The 27190-nt window shown below is 37.9% G+C and overlaps 1 protein-coding gene across 4 annotated transcripts in view; it reads right to left on the bottom strand.

Moving 5' to 3' along the window:
* Positions 1 to 27190, bottom strand: part of UBE3D (ubiquitin protein ligase E3D) — a 159148-nt gene that overhangs the window by 113878 nt on the left and 18080 nt on the right. For all 4 annotated transcript variants that reach the window (XR_005531338.1, XM_039249774.1, XM_039249775.1 and 1 more), the window contains 2 exons: positions 10451 to 10682; positions 4369 to 4438 (listed from right to left, as the gene is read on the bottom strand). Coding sequence is in view for 3 of the 4 variants with exons in the window: in XM_039249774.1 (XP_039105705.1) it covers positions 4369 to 4438; positions 10451 to 10682 (302 nt within the window). In the remaining variant the exon portion in view is untranslated. The remainder of the gene's footprint in view (positions 1 to 4368; positions 4439 to 10450; positions 10683 to 27190) is intronic.

A 27190-nucleotide genomic window follows, 5' to 3' on the forward strand; every position in this document is an offset into this window, starting at 1 on the left:
TCAGGTCATGATCTTGCAGTCAGTGAGCTCCAGCCCCCCGTCGGGCTCTGTGCTGACAGCTTGGAGCCTGGAGCCTGCTTCAGATTCTGTTGTCTCCTTCTCTTCTCTGACCCTCCTCTGCTCACGTTCTGTCTCTCTCTCAAAAATAAATAGAAACATTAGAAAAATGTTTCTCTCTTCATCTTTGGCTTCTATTAGTTTGACTACAATGTGGTTGAGTGAGGTCTTCTTTGTGTTTACCCTACTTTTCATTGCAATTCTTGGATCTAAAGGTTAATATTTTTCACCAAAGTTCCCAAGACTTCATCCACTATTTTCTACAAATTCTTCTCACCTTCTGAGACTTTATTTACACATTTACTGAAACAATGGGTATTGTCCCACAAATATCTGTGGTCTTTATCAGTTTGATTCATTTCTTGATCATTTCTCTCTGTTCTTTGGATAGGTTAGTTTCTATTAATATACCTTCAAGTTCAATGATTATTTTTTCTTCTGCCATCACAAATATGTAATTCAGCTAATCCAGGAAATTTTTTACTTACTGTACTTTTTGAGCTCTGTAATTACCAATGATTTTCTCTTTGAAGTTTCTAATTTGTTGAGACTTTCTATTAGTTCACTCAAGAGGTTTTTGTTTTCTTTCAATTCTTTACCATATTTATAATAGCTACTTCAACATCTTTGTCTAACATTTGTGCTTACTCAGCACCTGTTTGTTGAGTCCTGTTTTTTCTCTGAGTAGCAATCACCCTTTTCTGTTTCTTTGCATGTCTAATAATTTCTAAATGGAAGTAGGACATTGTATGTAATATATTGTCACTATCCTGGATTTTGTTTTGTTCTTTCAAGGACTGTTGGCTGTTAAGTATAATAGTCAATTAACTAACTTGAGCTCAAACTATGAAATATGTTTCCCCACAGTGTGTTGCCACTAATGCTTCTCCTCAGTTTTATTTTACTTAGCCTGGCTCCCTAGAGTATTCACTATGCCTTCATAATTTAGCTGTCAGCAGACGTGGGGAGATGTTTGCTTAAATACTTTAAGCCACTAAGGTTTCTACCTTCTGCTGCTCAACTGTGCATAGATTGAGAAATGAAATCAAAGGCATGGGATGTACAGGTCTCCTGAGCTTTCAATTCTTATTGGATCCTCTGGACCTATTATGTGCATTTAGCAGTCAGCCAGAGCTGTGTGAAAAGCTTATCATCTTAGCCTGTCCTCGGCCTTTTGCTTCCAAAATCTCCCTCTTAAATTTCTAGTTTCTCCTTTGCCTATACTGAACTTCACATTATTATGACTATAATAATACCATGGAAATGTTTTCTTTCCTGTTCAACCTTCTACTTTCCTGCAGCGCATAACTTCTTTCTTTTTCACTATATTAGTCTCCTAAGCACCTTTAGCTAATTCTTCTTATCTGAAGATTGTTACGTATTGTCATATAAATCAAAGACTGTATCAGTTTCACCTTGTAACTGAAAACATATTTATTGCAATCTTCTCTCCTTTTGCTTCAATCCAGGCTGTTATTCTCTAGGCCTGCTATGTGTCCTTCACTCTGAGTCTCCCTTATCTGTGTTAGATAATGCTTCCCAAATCCCATGTCTTCTATCTCGAGGTTAAATCCTTAGTTTTGGTATATATCCTATAGTACATTCCTAAGGAAAATGTACATTTGAGGTCTGTGTATATGTTATCTTCATACTTGACTGATAGCTTGACTATGATAGAATTATGGATTAAAAATCTTTTTCCTTCTAAATTATGAAGGCGTTGCTTCATTGTCTTCTAGCTTTCAAAAATGCTGTTAAGAGCTCAATGCCATTCTTGCGGCACCTGGGTGGCTCAGTCAGTTGAGTGTCCCACTCTTGATTTAGGCTCAGCTCATGATCTCACGGTTCATGGGTTTGCGGATCGAGTCCTGCATCAGCCCCACGGACAGCAAGGAACCTGCTTGGGATTCTCTTTCTCCCTCTCTCTTTGCCATTCCCCTGCAAACATGCTCTCTCTTTCTCTCTCTCAAAATAAATAAATTGAAAAAAAAATCAATGCCATTCTATTTCCTAATCCTTTGTACAATACTTGCTTTTTTCCCTCTGGAAACTTCTTCCTTGGTATTTGAAAATTACTCAATGATACAGCTTTGAGTAGCTGCCTTGCCATCCCATTAATCATACTGGGCATGTAGGGGGTCTTTTCAGTTGAGAAACTGAAGCCCTAGCTCCGGAAAATAGCCTTGTAATGCGTTTTTAGTATTTCTGGCCTTCGATAATTTCCTAAACTCTGTTGTCTCTATTCTTTCTTTCTAGAATTTCTATTAGCTGGATGTTGAATATCCTTAGCTGGGATGCTGAACATCCTAAAAGTCTCCACTCATTAAATAGTATTTACTGGGTACCCACTATGTGCCAGATATTGTTTTAATGCTGAGATTACAGTGATAAATGAGACAGACAGTATCTCTACCCTCAGGAAACTTACATGATGATTTTTTCCCCATAATTCCTTTCCAATCTTTAATCTCTGACTTTTGGTTCTGATTTATGAGATAAGACAGTTCCTTAATTTTATCTTTTAGTCCTTTGATTATGTTTTTTAAGCAATCACATCTTTAATGCTATATTCTCTGAATTATGGAGACAATATTATTTCATTTCTCTAAAAACATTATTTTTGTCAAAGATTTTCTTCTGTTTTATAATTAATTTGTTTTTTCTCGGTGCTTTATTCTGTTTACTTGATTATTTACTTCAGTCTCTTTTAGGTGGACATTTGCTCAACTATTTTTTGATTCTCAGCAATCCATTCATTTAAGATATAAAAACACTGATAGGAAACTCTTACATGTGGGTACAAGGCTAGTTGACTGTAGGGTGGCTAGACCTAGGTTCATTTTACTGTTGAATGGTGGCTAAGAGAGTATCTGCAAATCTCTTCTCTGATTGGTATTCTCCCATTTTCAAAGAAAGAGTCCTCTGATCTCCCACCTTGAGAGTATAAGCAAGTTGCAAATAGAGGAGGAATCTTAGAAGTCTTACACCTCCATATAAAAATTCTGAATTAATCATCCTTTGTCCAGCCCCTTGTCTCAGACTGCTTTCCCTGTTATCTGTTGTGTCCAAATTCCGACCAGCTCTGAGGCTCTACTGCGAGTGCTAGCTCTCTCTTCACTCAGATGATCTGCAGACACTGAGGCTACAGCTTCCACCACACAGCAAAGTGTGTTCCCACACCTCTCAGTTTTACAGTTTCCAAAAAATGTCTGCTTATACCTCTTGTTTACATCACTGTCACTTCCTCCCAATTTCTCATGGTCTCTGTGGATATATATCTTTTTTATTCCTTAACTGACATTTTAACTGGGCTTCAGGGAGAAGAGAAAAGATTTAAAAAAAAAATCAATTCACCTAATTTGACTGGAAGTCTTAAATTTTTCTAAGTTTTTGCTTAAAGGGCTTGCTTTCATTCTGCAAAGTGATGTTGGGGATGGCAGCCTTTACCACAACTCCTTCTTCCTTTTCTGTTCACTCTGAGCAAGTATACTACTTGCAAAATTCTGATGATTTTAAAAAACAAACAAAAAGACCAGCAGCCACCTTCTCTTAGATGCACTGGCTTTACTTACATCTTCTAATTAACCGTATTACAAATAATCATGTCATCCACAGAGCTAATGCAGCATGTTGTAGCTCTCCAGAAATTTTTAAATCCTGGAGCCTGCTTCAGATTCTGTGTCTCCCCACTCTGTGCTGCTCCCCTGCTTGTGCTCTATCTCTCTCAAAAACGAATAAACATTAATAAATAAGTAAATAGCAATGCAATTTAATTATCATGATTTAATTATATTTAAAACTGATTTATATAAATACAGGTATAATTATTGGGAAGAGAACAGGAACAGAGCATGAAACGCAGAATGTGTTTTCTTCGATTTCAACAGATTCTCTTTCAACCCCCAAAATACAGCCCTGAGACAGATGGCAGTCAAGAAAACTTCATCATTTCTAGCAACCAACAATTCTGACTGAGGAGTTGTGCTGAGGAAAAAGCCCCAATACTCTTTAAGAAAGACCCAAGGCCAAACTTTATACTATAGTTTTATATCCACTGAAAGGATATAAAATACTGAAAATGACCCAACCTTTTAAGCTTAAAATGCAATACTATGTACTTACAAAGGTCAAAATACACAAACCTCTTGGCATATTGGATGATATGTTACTAGACTTCTATTTTAAAAAATCATCAATTTTACAATATATATTAGTTATCTATCTTTCACATAGATTTCCTATAAAATCTCCTTCTACTCTTTTTTAATAAGGGGGCAATCATTTTGGCTATTTTTATTATGAAATTCTTACCTGATGACATGGTCTCTCCCAACATTACCTTGCAACGCTTACAAATTACTTTGGTATTTGCCTTTGGTTTCTGTAGAACAGAAAAATGTCATTTAAATGTCATTCAGCTTTTCTTAAAAGGAATATATAATTTTAACACAGTCTCTAGAGTATACTTTGAACTTTACATTTTATTTTGCCCTCTACTAAATACTGGGAACACATTTAGCTTGTATGCATAATTCACATGCATAGAGATCTTTTTTTTTTTTTTCCAAATCGAAAGAATAATGAACACACTGATTTTTGCAAACATAGCCACTTCTTGATAATCTAACTGTTGTAAATAATTTGAAAAAAGAGCACCTTACATTTCTAAAAAGCACTTCCAAACACTCATTATCATTTAGAATGAGGTGGTAGATGGCAGGCAACAAAGGCAGAGAGAGTAGGTGACTTGTTCCAATTCATGTGTCTAGAAAACAGGAGAATCAAAAATTAGAGCCATTACTTTGATTTCTAGTCCAGTGTAACTTATGGAAAAGTAATCTTTAATTCATAGCCCCTCACCAGAAGTCAAAAATATTTAATCGGTTAAGTGGCTGCCATTGGCTAAGGTCATGATCTCACAGATAGTGAGTGCCAGCCCAGAGCCTGCTTGGGATCCTTCTCTCCTCTCTCTCTCTCTGCCTCTATCCTGCTTGTGCTCTCTCTCTCAAAATAAGTAAATAAACTTAATTTTTTTTAATTTAACACATTCATATAATTTTTTCTATTCATTCAACATATTGAATTTAACACATTCATATAGTTTTTCAATTTTTCTACTTAAGATATGCATTATAACTGGAAAGACTGGACAGTGTGCTGAGAGAAATTCTTAAACTTCAAAACTCTAAATTCATCATTTGGGATGCAGATTAAAACAGCAGTATCCAACTAAACATTAAGCAAACAAAAAAATGTTCTTTTAGATTCAGAGAACAGATTGGTTCAGAGAATCAGATTGGTGGTTACAGAGGCAGGGGTTGGCAAAAATGGGTGAAGGGGGTCAAAAGGTACAAACTTCCAATTAGAGAAGATGGAAGTCATGGAGATGTAATGTACAGCATGGCGACTACAGTTACTAACATTGTATTATGTATTTAAAGTTGTTAAGAGAGTAAATCTTAAAAGTTCCCATCACAAAAGAAAAGTTTATAGTTATGTATGGTATGACTTATTATGGTGATCATTTTACAACACATGCATATATGGAATCATTATATTATACACCTAAAAGTAATATAATGTTCTATGTCAATTACACCTAAATTAAAAAAAAACACCTGGTTTTTCGTTTTTTATTAGAGGCTATGTTATAAGCAGTAGCATGGTGGTTAACAGCTCTGAGTTTGGGGCCAGACTTCCCAGGTTTAAATCCCAGCCTGCTGTTTATTACACACATGACGTTGAGCAAGTTAATGGACCAGTTTTGGTTCCTCATCTGTAAAAGGGAGTTAATAGTAGTGTTTTACTCCCTAGCGTTGTTCATTAGAAATTAAAAAGGAGTGTTATAAAGCACTGTCCCAGGCTCATTGTAACTCACTGTGCCTCACTGTGCCAGGTGTATGTTACATAAATGAAACATAGTTTGGGCAAATGTTATTCAAGGAATGGGCTGAAAACCCATACTTTCCCATAAAGGGACCATTTTTTTTTTTTTTTTGCCTTTTACTGGAGAACAACTGCATGTTAAGAATTTACCAAAAAATATGCTTTTTTTCACATCCATAGCAATACCTTTGTTAAAACCATGTAACATTCCTTTCACAGACACACCGCAACATGGGAGACTACATGTAAACGTGAGCAGGGAAAAGGAATTTCTACACTCTGCCAACCTCGGGTCATCTCCTAGATTGCTGGTCTAAGTAAGGAAGGGTGTCTTCCTGATGTGGGATATATGTATTGATCCAGGGAATCTTAACTGATTAGGGTAAGTTTGAGTACAATTATATTTTCCTTAGCATAAATAACTATTTCTGGAAAAACTGTATAAGAAGCACATTTAAATTGAGTTCCCTGGATGTGCTAATAACTGACAATGCTGATATTTGAATCTGGACCCCTTAGATGCTAAAACTTATGCTTCTAAGCACTATGCCCAGTATTTTCCAAACTAATTCACAGAATCACTTCAATGGGTTATATCCTGCATTAAAATAATAAAAAAAAAAAAGATGAAATAGGGACGTGTAGATGGCTCTCAGTTAAGGTCATGATCTCGCAGTCTGTGAGTTTGAGCCCTGCATTGGGCTCTGTGCTAACAGCTCAGGTCCTAGAGCCTGCTTCAGATTCTGTGTCTCTTCTCTCTACCCTTCCCTGCTCACACTCGCTCTTTTTCTCAAAAATAAACATTAACATTTTTTTAAATCTAAAGATGACGAAATAAAACAGCAATATCACAGTGCTTCAAACACAGTGGACGTACTGCTTCAACAAAATTTTACTTGCTGTATGTTTTTGTGGGTGCTTATGTGTTATCAGATCTTAACGTAAAAAATGTATTTCTAACTTTAATTTGAGGTAAAAAAAAAAAAAAAGTCAAAGCCACAGACACAGAAACCAAGGCAGGTGACAATTCGGTCAGGTGCAGGCAAGGAAACAAGAAGTATCAAAGTTCAAAGTATCAAAGTTCAACTTGTTCCTGTGCCAAGTTCCTGGGTGGCTCAGTCGTTTGAGCGTGTGACTTCAGCTCAGGTCATGATCTTGCGGTTTGTGAGTTCAAGCCCCACATTGGGCTCTGTGCTGTAAGCCTGCTTTGGGTTCTGTGTCTCCCTCTCTCTGCTCCTCTCCTGCTTACGCTCTTTCTCTCAAAAATAAAAAAACATTAAAAAAAATGTTTTTTGAAGGATACAGGAAGCTCAGAAAGCAGGTATGTTCAACTGAAACTGACATTGGGGCAGTTTCATGCTTTCTTACAATAAAAACAATCTGTATAGCTCCAAATCGGTCTTTAAGACACTTTTTAAAAGATCCTATTTTGTATCAGTTAAATCAAATCACCCTCATTATAACTTACCAAAACTAAAAACTTTACTTTTTTTGGGGGGTATTGGAGTGGCAATGTTTGAGAAGAAAATTTTCTATTCAAAGCAAAAAAAATTTCATCAGGTGCTCCATTATGTATTTCATTTATAACTGCTCTTACAGTACATTTTGCTTTTTTTACAATGAAGCGAGAAAGGTATTTTTGTTGGTTTATTCACCAAAAAAAGTAAGTCTACCTTTTCAAGACACTGATAATTAAGATTTTAAAATGTGATCAATAAAAAACAAATTATCTCGAACAACGAAATGTGTATATTTTGATTCAAACAAATGAAGATACCTTTAATAGAAATGGTAAAATCTGTATGTGTATGTCCTAGGATTTTGTCACCAAGTAATGATTCTTCATTTTTGTCAAATGTAAAATGACACTATGGTTATCTAAAAAAGAAAAATCCATATGGGATGAAATGGCATAATGTCTGGGATTTGCTTTAAAGCACTTATGTGTGGGGGTGGGGAGGTTAAAGGTGAGATGAAGCATACTTTATGAATCAAGATGACTGGTATATTGAAGTTCACAATTCTATTATTTTCACATTTGTTAATGTTTACAAAGTTCAACACATTATTCTGAGAAAATAAGAAATACACCCTTATGGAGTTAACAAATTACCAAAATCAATAAATTACTGCTAAGCACCCCAGGAAAGAAAAAAAATGTAAAGCTGTTAGTTGTACTTGACAGCAGCAATATAATCAAAGTTCAACTTGTTCCTGTGCCATACTTTCTAAGTCTAGAATAATATTATGTATCTTCTAAAAGGCTGAGGTGCCATCTTTATCATCCTATTATAAGACGTGAAATTTTTATTATGTTGGTAGACACAAAAAAATAGCATGAGACAATGAGTAAATGCAAGAATAAGGAAATTTTATTCCTTACTCTCATGAATAAAGTTATCTCGTGAAAACAAAAGTTATCTACTGCCACATTTTCAGGGACAAATAACATACTGCACACTGTTAAAGAGGTACTGAAGGAAAGAATTAAGTGTTAAATTTTGTGTGTTTATGCTATTTTTAAATTCAGCTCTTTTTAATTAAAATATTATAACAGTCTACATTTTATTTAAAGAGAAGCTCCTCTTTGTAATGCATTTCTCCTGACCAATGCTTAAAGGCAATAATACAGCAAGTTGTGCAATGAAGCAGCCTAACAGTGTGGGAACTCTACAGAGCAAACATCAAAGAAAGACCGTGTTGTGAACTAATTAAATCAATATATCTGAGAGACGGCACCACTGCTTAGAGATGTGGATTGGCCTCCTGTCTTCGTTTTTATTTCCCTTTGTGTTGTTTCAATTTCTAAGGACCCCTGATATTGTCTCACCAAAAAAAATGTTTCCCAAGAGATACCATTAGGATGCTGTGTCATCATGTGACATTTCAAAACCCTGCTAGATAGCTAGACTTGGTGATATGAGAAATAGGTTTTCAATAGCACAGAGCAGCCTTGTTCCCACAGGAGTCTTGAGAGCATTGTTTAAGCAGTCCCTCCAAATTTATGTTACTATTTTGGTCACAGGCATACTCTTTCAACTGCTGCAATATGCAATTAAAGAGAAACTTCCACCTTGGCTAACTTGGAAACAATCTTGTGAACAACAGCTTGTGACAGGAGCTTCCCACAGTCTCAATGATACTAAACAGCATTAAGTCTGAATATGAAGGGTCTTCCTTTAACACAGAATGGTTGTTCACAATTAAGAGACATTCTTATAAATAGCATCATATAACAGATGAAGACATAAACGAGAAGAATATTATTTCCATACAGAGTACAGAGTTTATCTAAGAAGGGAAACTCATGATTTCTCTCTTTTAATCTCTCTCCTCTCTTCTTCCATTCACACCTTGCAAATATTCTAAAAACTTATAGCTTATCACAAGAATGAAAGTTAAAGTACATAAACAGTAAAGTATTAATAAATAAATTTAGATTAAAATACAATTTTAAAGTAACCGTATTAAACATATAACAGATTTATATTAATTTCTTACCATTTATCTTTGAAAACTATATAAGGAGTAAGTACTATAATTTTAAATGAACCATATTTAGGTAAAAGGATCTGTGTTTATGATGAGAGATAAGGCACTTAACTAATTCTGATAACTTTGATAGTTGATAAACTTCCTTAATCTGTCCTCAAAACAGAAAATAGTTCTATAAACTAACTTACAACCTAAGAGCTGCCCAACTTTTTCATATCTCCTAAAGCGGTTTGGTTTTTGTTACAAAAATTAAATGAGTTTCAAATGAAATTTAACATACAATGCTTCTGTTCCTACCAATAATCAGATGTGAAAATGAAGATTCTCTGGCAATGATTTCCTTTACTTTTTAAATCACATCTATATTGATTTGCCACCAGAATGATTTCTCACAAGGGCCAAGTCAATGTCATTGATTTTCTTTTAAAGTAAGGTAAACCATTTATTCTCGGCAGTGAGAGGAAATTGCCTTCTCCCTAAAGCAACTTCTACAGCAAGAGGCACTTGACCTCACACTGTCAACCACCAGCTTGGAGCCTGCAGCACAAGCTTCAATTCCACATTTCCACACGGAAGTGGACTCCCCCATTTCCTTGACGGCATCTGCTTACACGACATCAGCAGACATGGGGAAATACCTAGGCCCAACTGTATACTACATATCCTGGAACAAAGAACACTTGTAATTTAAATCAGACTATGCAGATTATGGAATATTACCCTAAAAACAAGAAAGTGGGGCAATTTGGTTTGTAAAATGGCAACATTCCCAATTCTATGCACGAAGAAGTCCTCTTTCCCTTCTTCCTCCAGCCCCCGTAAGCTGTTTTGGTCTAAAGCCTTATGCTCTTGCTGTATCAATAGAGCAGAGCTGGAGAAGAGAGGAAGCTGAAAATAATGGATTTTGGTCCTTAGAACAGTCTGTGTAGCATGCTTTAACTAAGAAAAGATTGGGGAGACCAGTTTCTAAGCCAAACTCTAAATTAGCATTTATTTTGAAAAAATGTTTTACCAATTTAAAACGGTTCTCAGAAGAAAGACGGTGTGTCTCCACTGGGGCTAGTTCAGGTCTTGGCTGCCATAAATCACTTCTTAAATTCACCAAGAAGAAAGAGTCTCCAATAAAACAGTCATTCTCTTGTGGATGAAGTGACTTATTAGCAAAGGGGTCAGGATGACAACACCATTCTCCAACTAGAGCTCCCCAGTTCTCACTTGGCAATGGGAGCACCCTGAGGAGCTTCCTGGTAGAAAGAGGAAAAGCAATTTTTTACAGAACAAAATGAAAATGTAGCATTTTAAAATTAAATCAGGATGAAAAGATGAAAGAAACTCATTGATCACATTGTCTGCAACAATAAAATTCCCCCTTGATTACAAAAGTAATATATACTCACTATAGGCAATTTGAAAATGTGTAAAGGTATAAAGAAAATGAAACTACTTTGTAAATGATGCGATGTTTCCTTGCAATCAGTTCAAGAAACCATAGTAGTACACATGTACACAGCCCAGGATCAGAAGATATATACAAACTGAATCTTGCTTTTATTTTTACTATTTTTTAGTTATATTATGACTCTTAATGCCTCCATTCTATTCTATAAGTATGCCAAAACTTTTAGGTCATAGATTTTGAGGTTTTGAGATTTTCAGTATCAACAACCCTGCGATGAACATTCCTATTAGAAAATTTGTATATATACCTGTATTTAATAAATAAATTTGTATTATTTCCTTTGGAAAAAAATCTTACAAGTGTGAGATTATAATCACAAATTATATACATATTTTAAAACCCAATACATATTGGAAAACTGCTTTTCATAAAGGGTATATCAAGTTATAGTTCTTCTACTTACCTTCTTCAGAATTGAATACTATCATTTTTCCATGTAATGGGTGAAAATGTTCTCAGTACCACTTTAATTAGTAACTCTTTAATTGCTAGTGAGATTGAACTGGCTTTCATATTTATTGACCAGTGTGTTTCTTCTGTGACTTGTGATCAATGGCTATTTTCCAATGAGGTATTAGTATGTTTTTACTAATGTTTAAAAGTATATTCTATCTTGGGATGCCTGGGTAGCCCAGACCACTAAGTGTCAGACTCTTGATTTCAGCTCGGGTCATGAACTCAAAGTTCTCGAGTTCAAGCCCTGCCTCAGGCTCTGCACTGATAGTGTGAAGCCTGCTTGGGATTGTCTTTCCCTCTCTCCTGGCCCCTCCCTTGCTCACATTCTCTCTCTCAAAATAAGTAAACATTTAAAAAAAATTTATAAGAAAAATAAAAGTATATTCTCTCTTAGGAATATTAGTCCTTTATCATCTGTGATGAGTTATTTCTTCAGTGTTATTCCCTTTTTTAAAAAGTTTATTTATTTTGAGAGAGAGCAAGGGCATGCACTCATGCAAGCTAGAAGGGCAGAGAGAAACGGAGAGAGAGAGAGAGTCCCAAGCAGGCTCTGCACTGTTAGCGCAGAGCCCAACACGTTTCGATACCATGAACCTTGAGATTATGGCCTGAGCTGAAATCAAGAGTCACTCAACTAACCAAGCCACCCAGGTGCCCCAGTGTTACTGCCTTTTAATTTGGTTTATTTGTCTTAAATTCCTAATCACCTAACCCTTTCTTCTGTGAATTCTCTCATTACTATTTTTTAATAAACTTATTTGGGAATAATTTTAAATTTACAGAAAAGTTACAAAAACAGTACAAATAGTACTCATAACACTACACCCAGCGTTCTCTAAGGTTAACAGCTTTTATAACCATAGAAGATTTGTCACAACTACAGACTTTATCTGGATTCCCAAGTTTTTCCACTAATATCCTTTTTTCCTTTGTTCTAGGATCCAATTGACCATAACACACTGCACTTAAGTCATCATGTTTGCCCAGTCTCCTTTAGTCTGTTACCTGTTCTTAGTCTTTCCTTATTTTTCAGGACCTGGACATTTTTAAAGAGCAATGGTCTGGTGTTTTACAGGGTAACTCTCAATTTAAGTTGGTCAATATTTTCTGAAATTTAGGCTTGGGTTATGGATTTGGGGAAGAGTACCACAGAAGTGAAGTGCTTCTCTCAGTACATCTTATAAGAGGGCACACTCTATCAATATGACCTATCACTGGTGCTGTTAGACTTGAACACTTGGCTGCTGTTAAACCTGAGCATTTGCCCAGTGTGGTATCTACTAGGCTTCTCCACTAAAAAGGCTATGTTTCTCTCTATGCATACTCTATCACTTGGAAGTGAGTCACTAAGTCTAGGCTATACTCAAAGGGAGAGAAATTGAGTTTCACTCTGCTATTTATTATGCTTAAAACATTCTTACAATTAAGTAGGACCTTATATTTGTGACTGCTTTTTTCTTTTTTGATAGTTGCTTTTTTTTTTTTTTCTGGACAACAATAGACACATCAGAAGTTATCAGAATAAAATCTACATCTGTTTTACTCTAAGTTAGGAACATCAGTGGTCTAAGAGAAGAAGAAATGTGGGCAGGATGATGAAGAAAGTTGAAAATAATTAATCCTGAGAAAAACAGAATAGAAACATGCTTGTGGTCTTAACGCCCATGAGCAGTGCAAATGCGTAACCAGTCTCAATACTTGCACACCTCTGCCTCTATCGGCAGAAACATATGCTGATTAAGAGTCAACTGTATTTGATCACAGATCTGTTTATGCTATTTACACCTTGTTTTAGTGACCTGATTTAATTAAATAGTATATAAACCAAGGAAATATGAATTGCTATTCCCCTGAAAACTAAAAATTCCAGACTAAATGATAGCCAGTTGTAAAACAAACAGAAAGAGAAGTGGTGAGAGGTGGGAGGGACATCTCACTATAGAACACTGGAGAGAGAGAAAGAGTAAAAATCTAGAAAAATTCTACAATCCCATGGCTTTAAAATGTCCAATGTCTCATTCCACTTTAAATAAACAGACTGGAAATTGTAAATGATGAATTTTGGATAACATGTTAACAGTGAAAAAAGCTAGACAACAGTGGAGTCATGCTTAACAAAAAGATACTGTTTCCATAATAAAATATTAGTAAAGTACATTCGCATGTTTTAAGTTAAAATATTTGACACAAATGTCTTGTTTTTTAATGATTTCCCCCATGTTAACCCTTTTCTTTGATCTCCTCAACTGAGTCTCAGAAAAAGACTTTTAACTACAGAGAACAAACTGATGGTTATTACCAGAGGTAGGGAAAGGGTTAAACCAGTGACGGGAGTTAAGGAGTGCACTTGGTGTGGTGAGTACCGGGTGTTATATGGAAGTGCTAAATTGCTAAGTGGTACTCCTGAAACTAATGTACTATAGATTAAGACCCACCAGTAAGAAAATGACAGGTGCACATACCACTTTCTCCCACTGGACTCTCTGGAAAGTGAACTGTGGATGCAGGATGCTGGGCAGCAGCTCCATCACCGCTTCACCCAGCTTCTCGAGTATCAGCCCAAAGCTGAGATCCACAAAGGCTGACAGCTGCTCCATTGCACAGATCCACCACAGGACACTGCCTAATAATTATGGACCCACCAGAAACAACAAACCCCAGAGAACCCTCAAACATTCTACCTGGAATACCACCAGCAAGTGGAATCATGGACTGGTCTGTTATATGATCAGTGATGCGGGAGGGGGATTTGTAAATATAAAGTGATTCACTCTATTACTGTTTAGTGGTCATTCTTCTCAATCTCTTCCTTACTGCTTTTATATCAATATAAATTAAAATATAAGAAAATATGTCAATTTTTTAATTTATTATTTTTTATATGTTTCTTTCATTTTGAGAGACAGACAGACAGAGCGAGAGAGGGGTAGAGAGAGAAGGAGACACAGAATTGGAAGCAGGCTCCAGGCTCTGAGCTGTCAGCACAGAGCCCAACATGGGGCTTGAACTTACAAACCGTGAGATCATGACCTGAGCTGAAGTCAGACACCCAACCAACTGAGGTACCCAGGTGCCCCCAAAATGTGTCTATCTCTTTAAAAAAGGCAATTACAATATGGAAGAGGGTAGACATTTAATTAAGAAGTCCAGAGGACAAAGCTAGGAACAAGAAAGTTGATTTTCCTTTAACATAAGGAAGAACTTTCCCTTTTAAATTAGGAAATGGACACTAGTAGCATCAGTCAAGCTGCAGATCTGTTAAGGTTATTAAACGATTCTTTCAACATACGTTTTCTAAAAGCCTTCTATGAAGCTGGCATTGTATTGACACAAAATATTCATACACACAGTTCCTTCTCTCAAGGTACTTATGGCCTCATAGGAGATACAGACTATAAACAAATGATAATAAAACTTTAAAAAATATGATTAATGCTTATAGGAAAGTAATGGTTCTAAATTTTTAGGGGCATGGGAGAGAGGACAGCTTAGACCCCTCTGATAATTTAATGAAAGCTTTGGCCTTTCTTCAAACATACATTCCCATACGTACACAAAACCTGCATATTACTTTAGGAGATTCATGCATTCATAAAACCAACCCATAGATTCAGGACAATAAATACAAAGTCCTAGCATAGTAAAGTGTATATGGATTTCAGAGAGGAGGTGATATCTGGGCTGGCCTTTGAAGGATAAATAGTTCTTCAGACAGTTAAAGGAATTAAGGGCATCACGAGTAGAGTTAACAATATAAAGATGAGCACTAGATCTCTTTAACTTCTGTCTTCCTAGTGTCTGGCACAGTGCCTGACTCATGGTATAAGTTCTTAAATATTTGTTAATGGAATAAACAAGCATATTTTGGTAACTATAACACGTGAGGCACCTGGTTGGGTCTGCTGCATATTGGGATAAAAGGGTTAACAAACCTTTTCCATTGCTACTTGAGAATCTAATGCTTGGTTCAACCACCTAGCTTTGCTACCCTGGAAACCAGGTGAATAGGAGGCATCAATTACATTGCTAGGCAACACTGCTTATGGCAGAATTGACCCCTGACTGGTAAATGGCATCTGGACTGAAAAGAGGTACAAATGAACTGTAAATGTCTGATGAAGGTGCCATGCTTTGGACTTCCTCAAATGCAGTCGTTCGCAAGAAACCCTGGAAATGATGCAAAAGAATTACAAGACATATTGGCTGCTTAGGTCATGAGGCTTCTTCTCAGGGTAGCCCCTGCATCTACTTGATTGTGGACCTTGAGCTTTGTACCTAGAACTGTGTCACACGGGGAGACAAGCTGTCACTTCCCTCAACTTCTCTAGGACTCCTGCTGAGAACTCCTCCTGAGGCTGCCCTGCTGGCAAGCCAGCAAGAAACCGTGGCCTGTGATGGTGTTGTGGGTCTGTATATTAACTGAATTCCAGAGGGCCTCTGGTGGGAACTGCACACACCTTATTCCACTTAACGCTTACTACAACTTTGTGAGGTGACAATTTCCATTCCCCTGTTACGGAGGAGGAAAGATAGGCTTAGAAATGTTAAATAATTTGCTTTAAGTTTATAGAGCCAGAGGTGATGAACAGAGGCAGGATCTTAACCCAGGTCTTCCTGGCTCCAAAACTGAGCCTTGGAATTTCCCTTGGAATATAATCTCTCCCCCTGACAATGCAGAACAGCAGTAAAGGAGACGGGGAAGGTGGGATGGTGGCAAACTGTGCTGGGTGTTACATGCCAATCTGAGGGATAAAGACTTGTTTCTACAGATAAGTGGGAAGCATTACAGAATTTTAAGTGGAAAGGTAATAGGTCAGATTTTAATTTTTACAAAGAAGAGACAAATAAGAGTACTTGTTTAGAGTGGGAAGCAGGCCTAATAGGCTCCTAAATCTTCTCCATCACTAAGACTCTCTGTCTCTTGACATTTTGCATGTAGTACCAATAAGCAGATCCTCAATACAGTGCAAGACAGCAATGTAAAAATCTCATGCATGATCACAGAAATGAAACTGGACCAAGATTTACAGAGATCTGGGAGACCTGATGCACATTAGCACAAAACATGGTATTTCAAACTCAACTTGACCCCATATAACAGTGAGTAAGAGCTATAATATATCCCATAACTATCTACCTAAGACATCAGGAGCAAGAAAGTGCCTATTTCACAAGTCATTGCAAAGATAAAGGTATTTTTACAACAGAAAGAATTTTTTCTGATGTTTTGGAAAACATAAAACCTTTAAGAACAAAAGATGTATTATAATCACAGCTCTACTGAAAGCCTATCTACCAAAACCCCTGAAATTTTGATATGATCTACTTCCCAAGAGAACTTTCATAATAAAATAGAATACCATTTTTTTCAAGGCAGTTTTTAGGTAAAAAACAAGCTCAGAAAAAGAGTGAAATGATTTCTTGAATTTTCTTTCAGCTTAAATAGGAACAGTAACCCATGTTTATAATGAATTAAAATTTGCTAGTTATTTTTAATGTACCTTACCCACAAGCTTTAGGGAAAAATAAAATACACAATTTTAATCAATGCTATTGATTGAATGATGCTTATTTAAAACTTAAACATGTAGACAAGAAAATGCAATGCACTTTAACTAAAAAAAAATTTTTTTAAGGTTTATTTATTTTTGAGAGAAAAAAGAGAATAAGCAGGAGAGGGGTCAGAGAGAGGGAGTCAGAGGAACTGAAGTGGGCTCTGTGCTGACAGCAGAGTCCAATGCAGGGCTCAGACCTACGAACCATGAGATCACGACCTGAGGTGAAGTAGGACACTTAATGGATTGAGCCACCCAGGCACCACAATGCTCTTTAACTTTAAAATCAACCATTAATCAGTGATAATAACAATGGTAATAACATAGAGCTTTTACAGACTAGATTATCACCAAGTGGACATTAAGAATTTTAAGAATAAAAAAAAAAAAAAAAAAAAGAATTTTAAGAATAACATCAAGTGGGGCACCTGGGTGGCTCAGTCGGTTAAGCGTTCAACTTCAACTCATGTCATGGTCTCACAGTTTGTGAGTTTGAACCCCACATTGGGCTCGGTGCTGGCAGCTCAGAGACTGGAGCCTGCTTTAGATTCTGTGTTTCTCTGTCTCTCTGCCTCTCCCCAACTCCCACTCTCTCCCTCTCTCAAAAATAAACAAATGTTAAAAAATTAAAAAAAAAAAAAGAATATCAAGTATCTAAAGCTCAAAAAATGGCTGTCAGAACATAGAAGAATTCACTTGGATGACAAATCCTATGAGCCGAGCTTTGCATTTGATCACTATTTTATGGACATAGTGTAATAAGACCCATAAAAGTATAATTTTTTCCCCAAAAATGTGTACAGTGTTACCAACAATGCAATATGTATCTGTACTCTTTTTTCACTTCTTTGTTCTCTTTCATAGAAAAGTGACTATATTCAGAAAGTAGTTATTTTCAGACTATAATTGTAGCTGGTCTGTCAAGTGTACTAACTGGTCGGATATTCTGACATGTCTTATGTTTCCAACAAGTCCATTTTACTAGTTTCCATGGCCTCCCTAGCTGCCGGCTGACATCTAGCTCTGCTGGTCCAGGTGAAATGAGGAGGACCTGTCCAGTGACCTTAGAAGACATCTCAAATGGACTGAAAATGAAAAGGCTTTTATGTTCGAGAGCGTATTTGATATAACTCAAGTCTGGCATGGATTTATTTCTTGGAGACACAACAAATTTCAAACACAATAACCATTTAGCTTTTTCTGAGACTACTCACAAAAATGTAAATTTTGCTAATATTGTTACTTGATATTAGGGCCCGTTGGTCTCAACAAGATCATCATCATAAACTGTGTATATTCAGATAATTTTTCCTTTTAATTTTCTTTCTTTTTTTTTTCTGATTTGTGGTTGTTTATTTTTTACAAATAGTTTATTGTCAAGTTGGTTTCCATATAACACCCAGTGCTCATCCCAAGTGCCCTCCTCCATGCTCATCTCCCCCCTTCCACCCCCATATCCATCAGTCCTCAGGTTGTTTCTCAGCATTCAAGAGTCTCTCATGGTTTGCCTCTCTCCCTTTCCCCCATTTCCCCCCTTCTTCTCCCCCTTGTTCCTCAGTTAAGTTCCTCCTAATCCTCCTATACGTGCAAACACATGATATTTGTCCTTCTCTGCCTGACTTATTTCACTCAGCATAACACCCTCAAGGTCCATCCATGTTGCTACACATGGCCAGATTTCATTGTTTCTCATTGCCATGTAGTATTCCATGGTATAGATAAACCACATCTTCTTGATCCATTCATCTGTTGATGGACACTTAGGCTCTTTCCATGTTTTAGCTATTGTGGAGAGTGCTGCTATGAACATTGGGGTACATGTGCTCCTATGCCTCAGCATTTCTGTATCCCTTGGGTAAATTCCTAGCAGTGCTATTGCTGGGTCATAAGGGAGTTCTATTGTTAGTTTCCTGAGGAACCTCCACACTGTTTTCCAGAGGGGCTGTACCAGTTTACATTCCCACCAACAGTGTAGGAGGGTGCCCGTTTCTCCACATCCTCGCCAGCATCTAGAGTTCTCTGATTTGCTCATTTTAGCCACTCTGACTGGCGTGAGGTGGTATCTCAGTGTGGTTTTGATTTGTATTTCCCTGATGAGGAGGGATGCTGAGCATCGTTTCATGTGTCTGTTGGCCATCTGGATGTCCTCTTTGGAGAAGTGTCTGTTCATGTCTTCTGCCCATTTCTTCACTGGGTTGTTTGTTTTTCGGGCGTGTAGTTTGGTGAGTTCCTTATAGATTCTGGATATTAACCCTTTATCTGATATGTCATTTGCAACTATCTTTTCCCATTCCGTTGGTTGCCTATTAATTTTCTGGGTTGTTTCCTTGGCTGTGCAGAAGCTTTTAATCTTGATGAGGTCCCAACAGTTTATTTTTGCTCTTGATTCCCTTGCTTTTGGGGATGTGTCAAGTAAGAAGTTGCTGCGGTGGAGGTCAAGGAGGTTGTTTCCTGCTTTCTCCTCTAGGGTGTTGATAGTTTCCTGTCTCACGTTCAGGTCCTTTATCCATTTTGAGTTGATTTTTGTGCATGGTGTGAGAAAATGATCTAGTTTCATTCTTCTGCATGTTGCTGTCCAGTTCTCCCAACACCATCTGTTAAAAAGGCTGTCTTTTTTCCATTGGATATTCTTTCCTGCTTTGTCAAAGATCAGTTGGCTGTATACTTTTGGGTCCACTTCTGAGTTCTCAATTCTGTTCCATTGGTCTATGTGTCTGTTTTTGTGCCAATACCATACTGTCTTGAGGATGACAGCTTTGTAGTAGAGGCTGAAGTCTGGGATGGTGATACCTCCCGTTTTGGTTTTATTTTTCAGTATTACTTTGGCTATTCGGGGTCTTTTGTGGTTCCATACAAATTTTTGGATAGTTTGTTCTAGTTTTGAGAAGTATGCTGGTGCAATTTTGATTGGAATTGCATTGAATGTGTAGAGTGCTTTAGGTAGTAATGACATCTTAACTATATTTATTCTTCCTATCCATGAGCATGGAATGTTTTTCCATTTCTTTGTGTCTTCTTCAATTTCCTTCATAAGTTTTCTATAGTTTTCATCATACAGATCTCTTGTATCCTTGGTTAGGTTTATTCCGAGGTATTTTATGGTTTTTTGTGCAATTGTGAATGGGATCAGTTTCTTGATTTCTCTTTCTGTTGCTTCATTATTGGTGTATAAAAATGCAACCGATTTCTGTACGTTGATTTTGTACCCTGCAACTTGGCTGAATTCTTGGATCAGTTCTAGTAGGCTTCTGGTGGAGTCTGTCGGGTTTTCTATGTAGAGTATCATGTCATCTGCGAAGAGTGAAAGTTTGACTTCCTCTTTGCCAATTCTGATGCCTTTGATTTCCTTTTGTTGTCTGATGGCTGATGCTAGGACTTCCAGCACTATGTTAAACAACAGTGGTGAGAGTGGACATCCCTGTCGTGTTCCTGATCTCAGGGGGAAAGCTCTCAGTTTTTCCCCGTTGAGGATGATGTTAGCTGAAGGCTTCTCATAGATGGCTTTGATGATGTTTAAGTAGGTTCCTTCTATCCCAACTTTCTCGAGAGTCTTTATTAAGAAGGGATGCTGTATTTTGTCAAATGCTTTTTCTGCATCTATTGACAGGATCATATGGTTTTTATCTTTTCTTTTATTGATATGATGGATCACATTGATTGATTTGCGAATGTTGAACCAGCCCTGTAACCCAGGAATGAATCCCACTTGATCTTGGTGGATGATTCTTTTGATATGCTGCTGGATTCGATTTGCAAGGATCTTGTTGAGAATTTTTGCATCCGTATTCATCAAGGATATTGGCCTATAGTTCTCTTTTTTTGCTGGATCTCTGTCTGGCTTGGGAATCAGAGTGATGCTGGCTTCATAAAATGAGTCCGGGAGTTTTCCTTCGACTTCTATTTTTTGGAATAGCTTGAGAAGAATTGGGATTAATTCTGTTTTAAATGTCTGGTAGAATTCCCCAGGGAAACCATCAGGTCCAGGGCTCTTATTTGTTGGGAGATTTTTGATCACTGATTCGATTTCTTCACTCGTTATGGGTCTGTTCAGGTTTTCTATTTCTTCCCGTGTGAATTTTGGTAGTGAGTGTGTGTTTAGGAATTTGTCCATTTCTTCTAAGTTGTCCAATTTGTTGGCATATAATTTTTCATAGTATTCCCTGATAATTGCTTGTATTTCTGAGGGGTTGGTTGTAATAAGTCCATTTTCATTCATAATTTTGTCTATTTGGGTGCTCTCTCTTTTCTTTTTGATAAGCCTGGCTAGAGGTTTGTCAATTTTGTTTACTTTTTCAAAAAACCAACTCTTGGTTTCATTGATCTGTTCAATTGTTTCTTTGGTCTCTATGTTGTTTATTTCTGCTCTAATTTTTACTATTTCTCTTCTTCTACTGGGTTTAGGGCGTTCTTGTTGCTCTGCCTCTAGCTCCTTTAGGTGAGCTGTTAGATTTTGGACTTGTGCTTTTTCTAATCTCTTGAAATAGGCCTGGAGAGCAATGTACTTTCCTCTTAGGACTGCCTTGGCCGCATCCCATAGATTTTGAATTGTTGTGTTTTCATTTTCATTTGTTTCCATATATTTTTTAATTTCCTCTCTAATTGCCTGATTGGCCCATTCATTCTTTAGAAGGGTGTTCTTTAACCTCCATGTTTTTGGCGGTTTTCCAGACTTCTTCCTGTAATTGATTTCAAGTTTCAAAGCATTGTGATCTGACAGTGTGCATGGTATGATCTCTATTCTTTTATATTTATTGAGGGCTGCTTTATGTCCCAGTATGTGATCTATCTTGGAGAATGTGCCATGCGCACTTGAGAAGAAAGTAAATTCCCTGGCCTCAGGATGTAAAGTTCTAAATATATCCGTCAGATCCATCTGGTCCAATGTGTCTTTCAAGTCCATTATTTCTTTAGTGATTTTCTGTCTGGTTGACCTATCCATTGCTGTAAGCGGAGTATTAAAGTCCCCTGCTATTAGCACATTCTTATCTATAAGCTTGTTTCTGTTTGTGATTAATTGTTTTAGATATTTAGGTGCTCCCATATTCGGTGCGTAGACATTTATGATTGTTAGTTCTTCCTGATGGATGGACCCTGTAATTATTATGTAGTGCCCTTCTTCATCTCTTGTGATTGTCTTTAATTTAAAGTCCAGTTTGTCTGATATAAGTATCGCTACTCCGGCTTTCTTTTGATTTCCTGTAGCATGATATATATTTCTCCATCCCCTTACTTTTAATCTGAAGGTATCTTCCCGTCTAAAATGAGTTTCTTGTAGACAGCATATTGATGGATTTTGTTTTTTAATCCATTCTGCTACCCTATGTCTTTTGATTGGAGCATTCAGCCCATTTACATTCAGTGTTATTATTGAAATATGTGGGTTTAGAGTCTTTGTATCTTTTGTAGGGTTCATGTTTGTGGTGGTGTCTCTGGTATCTTTGTTCCTTGCAACCTTTCCTTCAGAGCATCCCCCTCAGGATTTCTTGTAGGGCTGGCTTCGTGGTGACAAATTCTTTCAATTTCTGTTTATTTGGAAAGGTTTTTATCTCTCCTTCTATTTTGAATGACAGGCTTGCTGGATAGAGGATTCTTGGCTGCATATTTTTACTGTTCATCACATTGAAGATTTCCTGCCATTCCTTTCTAGCCTGCCAAGTTTCAGTAGATAGGTCTGTCACCACTCTGATAGGTTTCCCTTTGTATGTTAGGGCCCTTTTCTCCCTAGCTGCTTTCAAAATTCTCTCTTTGTCCTTGTATTTGGCCATTTTTACTATGATATGTCGTGCAGAAGATCGATTCAAGTTACGTCTGAGGGGAGTCCTCTGAGCCTCTTGTATTTCCACATTTACTTCCTTCCCCAGGTCGGGGAAGTTCTCTGCTATAATTTGTTCCAGGACTCCTTCAGCACCTTTCCCTCTCTCTTCCTCTTCTGGGATTCCTATGATACGGATATTGTTGCGTTTGACCGTATCGCTGAGCTCTCGAATTCTTCTTTCCTGTTCCTGGATCAGTTTGTCTTTTTTTTTGTCAGCTACTTGTTTTTCTATAATGGTGTCTTCTAAATCACTTATTCTCCTTTCTGCCTCTTCAATCCGTGCATTGGAGGCCTCTAATTTATTATGTATCTCATTTATCGCATTTTTTAATTCTTCATGCCTATTTTTATTTTCCATTCTGTCTGTAGCCATAGTTTCTTTGATGTCCCCTATGATTTTTTCAAGCCCAGCTATTAATTTTACCACTATTATTCTAAAATCTTGTTCAGTTATGCTGCTTATACTGTTTTGAGCAGTTCATTAGCTGTCATTTCTTCTTGGAGTTTCTTTGGAGGAGAGTTCTTTCGTTTCATCATTTTAGTTACCTTTCTGGCTCTTGTTAGTTTTAGACTTGTTATGCTCTCCGCACCTATGAGCGCTGCTGTATCCAAGAAGACTCTCTGACTGTCCAGGGCCTATCCTTTCAGAGAGTGTTTTTTGAATGGTATCTCTTGGTCTCTCTTGTTGGGACCTTGGTTATTTTATTTTCCTATTCATAGTGATATTTGGGACTCTCCACCTTGTGTACTCTAGCTTGTTTCTTGAGGTAGCCCTGGAGAAGAAAACAGACAGACAAACACACAGGGAGCAGGAGCGCACAAATGCACAGGCTAATTCAACTAACATGCAAACTGAGAGGGAAAACGAAAAAGTTAAGAGAAAAGACGGAGGCGGGATGGCGAATAATAGAGAGTATAAAATACATAAAAGGGTCAAAAAGGAGAAAAGAAAAGGAAAAAAGAAGAAAACAAATGAACAAAGAAAGGTTTAAAGCATATAACAGGATTTCCCAGCTACAGTTAAATAGCCGTGTGTATGCAGAGCTGGTTGAAGAGCATAGAGAAAGAGAGAGAAGACAGGGTGGGGATGAGGCAAAATTGGAAATAGAATGAACAGGCAAAAGGGATAAGAAGCTTTTTTCAAAGAGCTAAAGGGTGGAATATGGTTGGAGAGGTGAGAGAAGGACGCTGGTGTTATCCAGAGAAACTATTAGTCTAATTACTCCTGAGAGAAAGAGATGAAAATGTCGGTAGGTGTAGAATTTACATTTACAGAATGGACTCGTTGTGATTGTTTAAGGAAGCTGGCGACCAGAGTTAGGTCAGTGTTCTGGGGAAAAAAGAGAGAAAAGAGAAAGAAGAAGAGAAAAAGAAAGAGGAAAAAAAGGGGGGTAAAGAAAAGAAAGAAAAAGAAAAAAAAAGGAAAAAAACAAAAAAAGGAAAAAAAAAGGGAGGAGGGCACCTCTCAGGCAGGGATGGGCGTGGCGTGATCCAATGCCTCAGGCGGGAGCTCTGCCTTGGCGGTTGTGGGGAAGAGAGTGACGGTGCTCCAGTCCCTTCTTGAACCAAACGCTGCACCTCACTTTTGTGGGCGTGTAAACTCCCTGTACTGGGGGCGCAGCCGAAGTTGGTTGCACTCTTCAACTCAGGCCAGTCCCAATCTCCAAAATCCAGTCCACACGCTCCGCTGAAATTGCCTTAGACACAGCTTCCCAGGCAGCCCCCTCTGGTCAATTCTAGGCCCCCTGCCGAGCTCTGGGGGTGGAGTCAGAATTGCTGCTTCCTTCCTGGGTCAGGCTGGCGAGCTTGGGCGGGGGCTTGCCTCCTGGGTGCGTGGAGACCCCTGTAGTGAGGAAAAACAGGTCCCTCTATGGCTCGTCACCCGAAACACAAACTCACAGGCAAATTTCCCAGTTTTTAGCTCTTTGCCTTCCCTCTAGAGTTCCAGCCAGCCAGGAGAGTGGACGCCTGGTGCCCGCGCGGCTCTTCCAGGGGCTCAAGCCCGACGGGAGGACAATGGCGGCAGGCGCGCCGCTACTCTAGAAGTCCAGCCAGCCAGGAAGCAGCACAGAGGAGAAGTCAGTGCGCTCAGCCCCTCTGGGGCTAGTTGGCGCGAGGGGACCTGGCGTGCAGGTATTTGGCGCGCAGGGTCTTTCTATGCCCCGAGCGGAGGTTTTTCCCTGAGCGGAGGTTTTTCTGTTTCGGACTCTCTTTTTCCCCTCTCACTCCCCGCAGAGGGGGATCGCCTCCGACTCTGGAGTCTCCGATTCCCGCCCGATTTTATCTTCCCCAGTTCGCACTCACGTTAGAAGGTCTTCTCAGTGGATTCTGCGTCCTTTTTCTCCCAATCTCTCGGGTTTTGTAAGGTTTCCAATGGCTTCAGATCTTTTCCGTGTGAGGTATGGGCGCAAGTGCAAGTACGGAGCTTCCTACTTCTCCGCCATCTTGCTGGAATCCTCTTTTTAATTTTGTTAATGCTTATTTTTTTTTTTGAGAGTGAGAGAGACAGCATGAGCAGAGGAGTCACAGAGAGAGGGAGGGAGACACAGAATCTGAAGCAGACTCTAGGCTCTAAGCTGTCAGCACAGAGCCCAATAAGGGGCTCGAACCTATGAACCGTGAGATTATGACCTGAGCTGAAGTCAGACATTTTGGACATTTAACCAACTGAGCCATCCAGGTGCCCCTGTTCAGAAATTTTTATATGAAAACTCTGAACTGGTAAAAACGTATATATTGGAGAATTTTATGGTAAAGAAAGGAGGCATTATTTATTTTCAAATAACCAAAACAAATGGCTAAGATCATGTATCGCAACTAAGAAAAAGGGCTGTTATCATTAGCACATTTCATGCATCTTGGTACTATTAAGTATTAAAAGCCATTAATGAGTATGAATAAACAATCTTCTGCACCTTATTTCTATAATTTGGTTGACAAGAACCTTTTTCATTAAAAACAAAACAAGGAACAAGGATTAGTCCTGCATTACCCAAATAATCATGAATCACAGAACCCAAGGTACAGCTTTATAAGGTTTACTAATCACAGAATTTTCAGCTGGTAGGATTCCTACAGATTTATCTAATCCAACCTCCTCATCTTACAGATGAGGAAACTGAGGCCTAGAAAACTAAAGGCTCTTATTCCCATATAATAAGGCCAACCAGTAAGCAGATGTTAACTCTGCTGCATCCACTTATTAGAGAGGTTCCCAGTATAAATAAATCAACCTCTCCCAAGGTTAATTATCCTTGCGCTACCCAGTCTATCCAAGCCCTCCTGGAAAAGATGCTTACAACTAGTTGATTTTGATTATAGAACAAACAAGCCTCTTTCGAAATACACTTTGTTTTGTTTTCTATTTAACAAGCACAAAAAATGTCCCTACTACCTGCATTAAACAGGTAACTGAGGGAGAAATGAGAAGACCACTGGGTTTAATGTAAAAAAGTCAACATGAAATCCTTGTGCAGATATTGAATGATGCTGCCTAAGAGTGAAATGTAAGCAGAGCCTTGAATCACCTACTAATAATTTCTCTGCACTGCTCAAGAGGCATACACATGCCAGGCATACTGGTATGATAGGAAAGGACTTTCAGGTAAGTCCATATTTATCTTCTCAGAAAGAAAAAGGGATTAAGGAGGGTCATTTCTCTGGCACATTAAAAAAAAAAAAAAAAAAAGAGTCCTGAATCAAAAAGATTTGAAACACTAAGTAGATAATTTTCTAGTTTGCTAATAAGACCAATAGACCAATATGGAAAAGTGGAGGGAGGTGGAAGGAATCTATAAAACCAATTAAAAAGAGCTTGTCAAGCTTTTACTATTATATATATATTACAGCCTTTAACTCTTCTGACAAGTTTGGAAAATAGGCCTTATTATGTCTCTACTTAAGAAGAAACAGAAATAGGTAGGAAGCATTACAGAATTCTGAGCAGAGAAGAGACAGGCCAGATTTGAATTTTTAAAAAGAAGAGGAAGAAGGCAAATAAGAGTGCCTGTTTAGAGTGGGAGTTAGGCCTAAACAAGCTCCTAAATCTCCATCACAAAGATTCTGTCTCTTGACATATCTATTTAAGACTCATTATGTCTGACGTGATATGGACAAGGTTCCCTAGCTACTAAGTGGTGAAGCTGGAGTTCAAACCCAAGGTCCCATTCTCCCACTCCTGCTTTACACCACATGGCCTTCCAGACGGTCAGTGTCAGGGAGAGGAAACTGTCCCTCCATGTCCGCCTAGAAGCCCTCCTAGTTCTCAATCCCATGATTATAAAAAGAATTGACACAAAACAGAAGTTACAGCTCCTGAATAGGAAAAACTGCTACAGGTAATAATTTTTTATATCATCATTCTTTTCTAATGAAACACAAATATCAGCCAATAACAAATGAGCATATCCTTTATGGTGAGCAGTACCAGGCAATAGTGTTACACTGAATTTAACCTGCTCCTCCTGT

This window comes from Hyaena hyaena, unplaced genomic scaffold (genome assembly GCF_003009895.1).
Source record: "Hyaena hyaena isolate Hyena2069 unplaced genomic scaffold, ASM300989v1 scaffold_344, whole genome shotgun sequence".
Taxonomy (NCBI): Eukaryota; Metazoa; Chordata; class Mammalia; order Carnivora; family Hyaenidae; genus Hyaena; species Hyaena hyaena.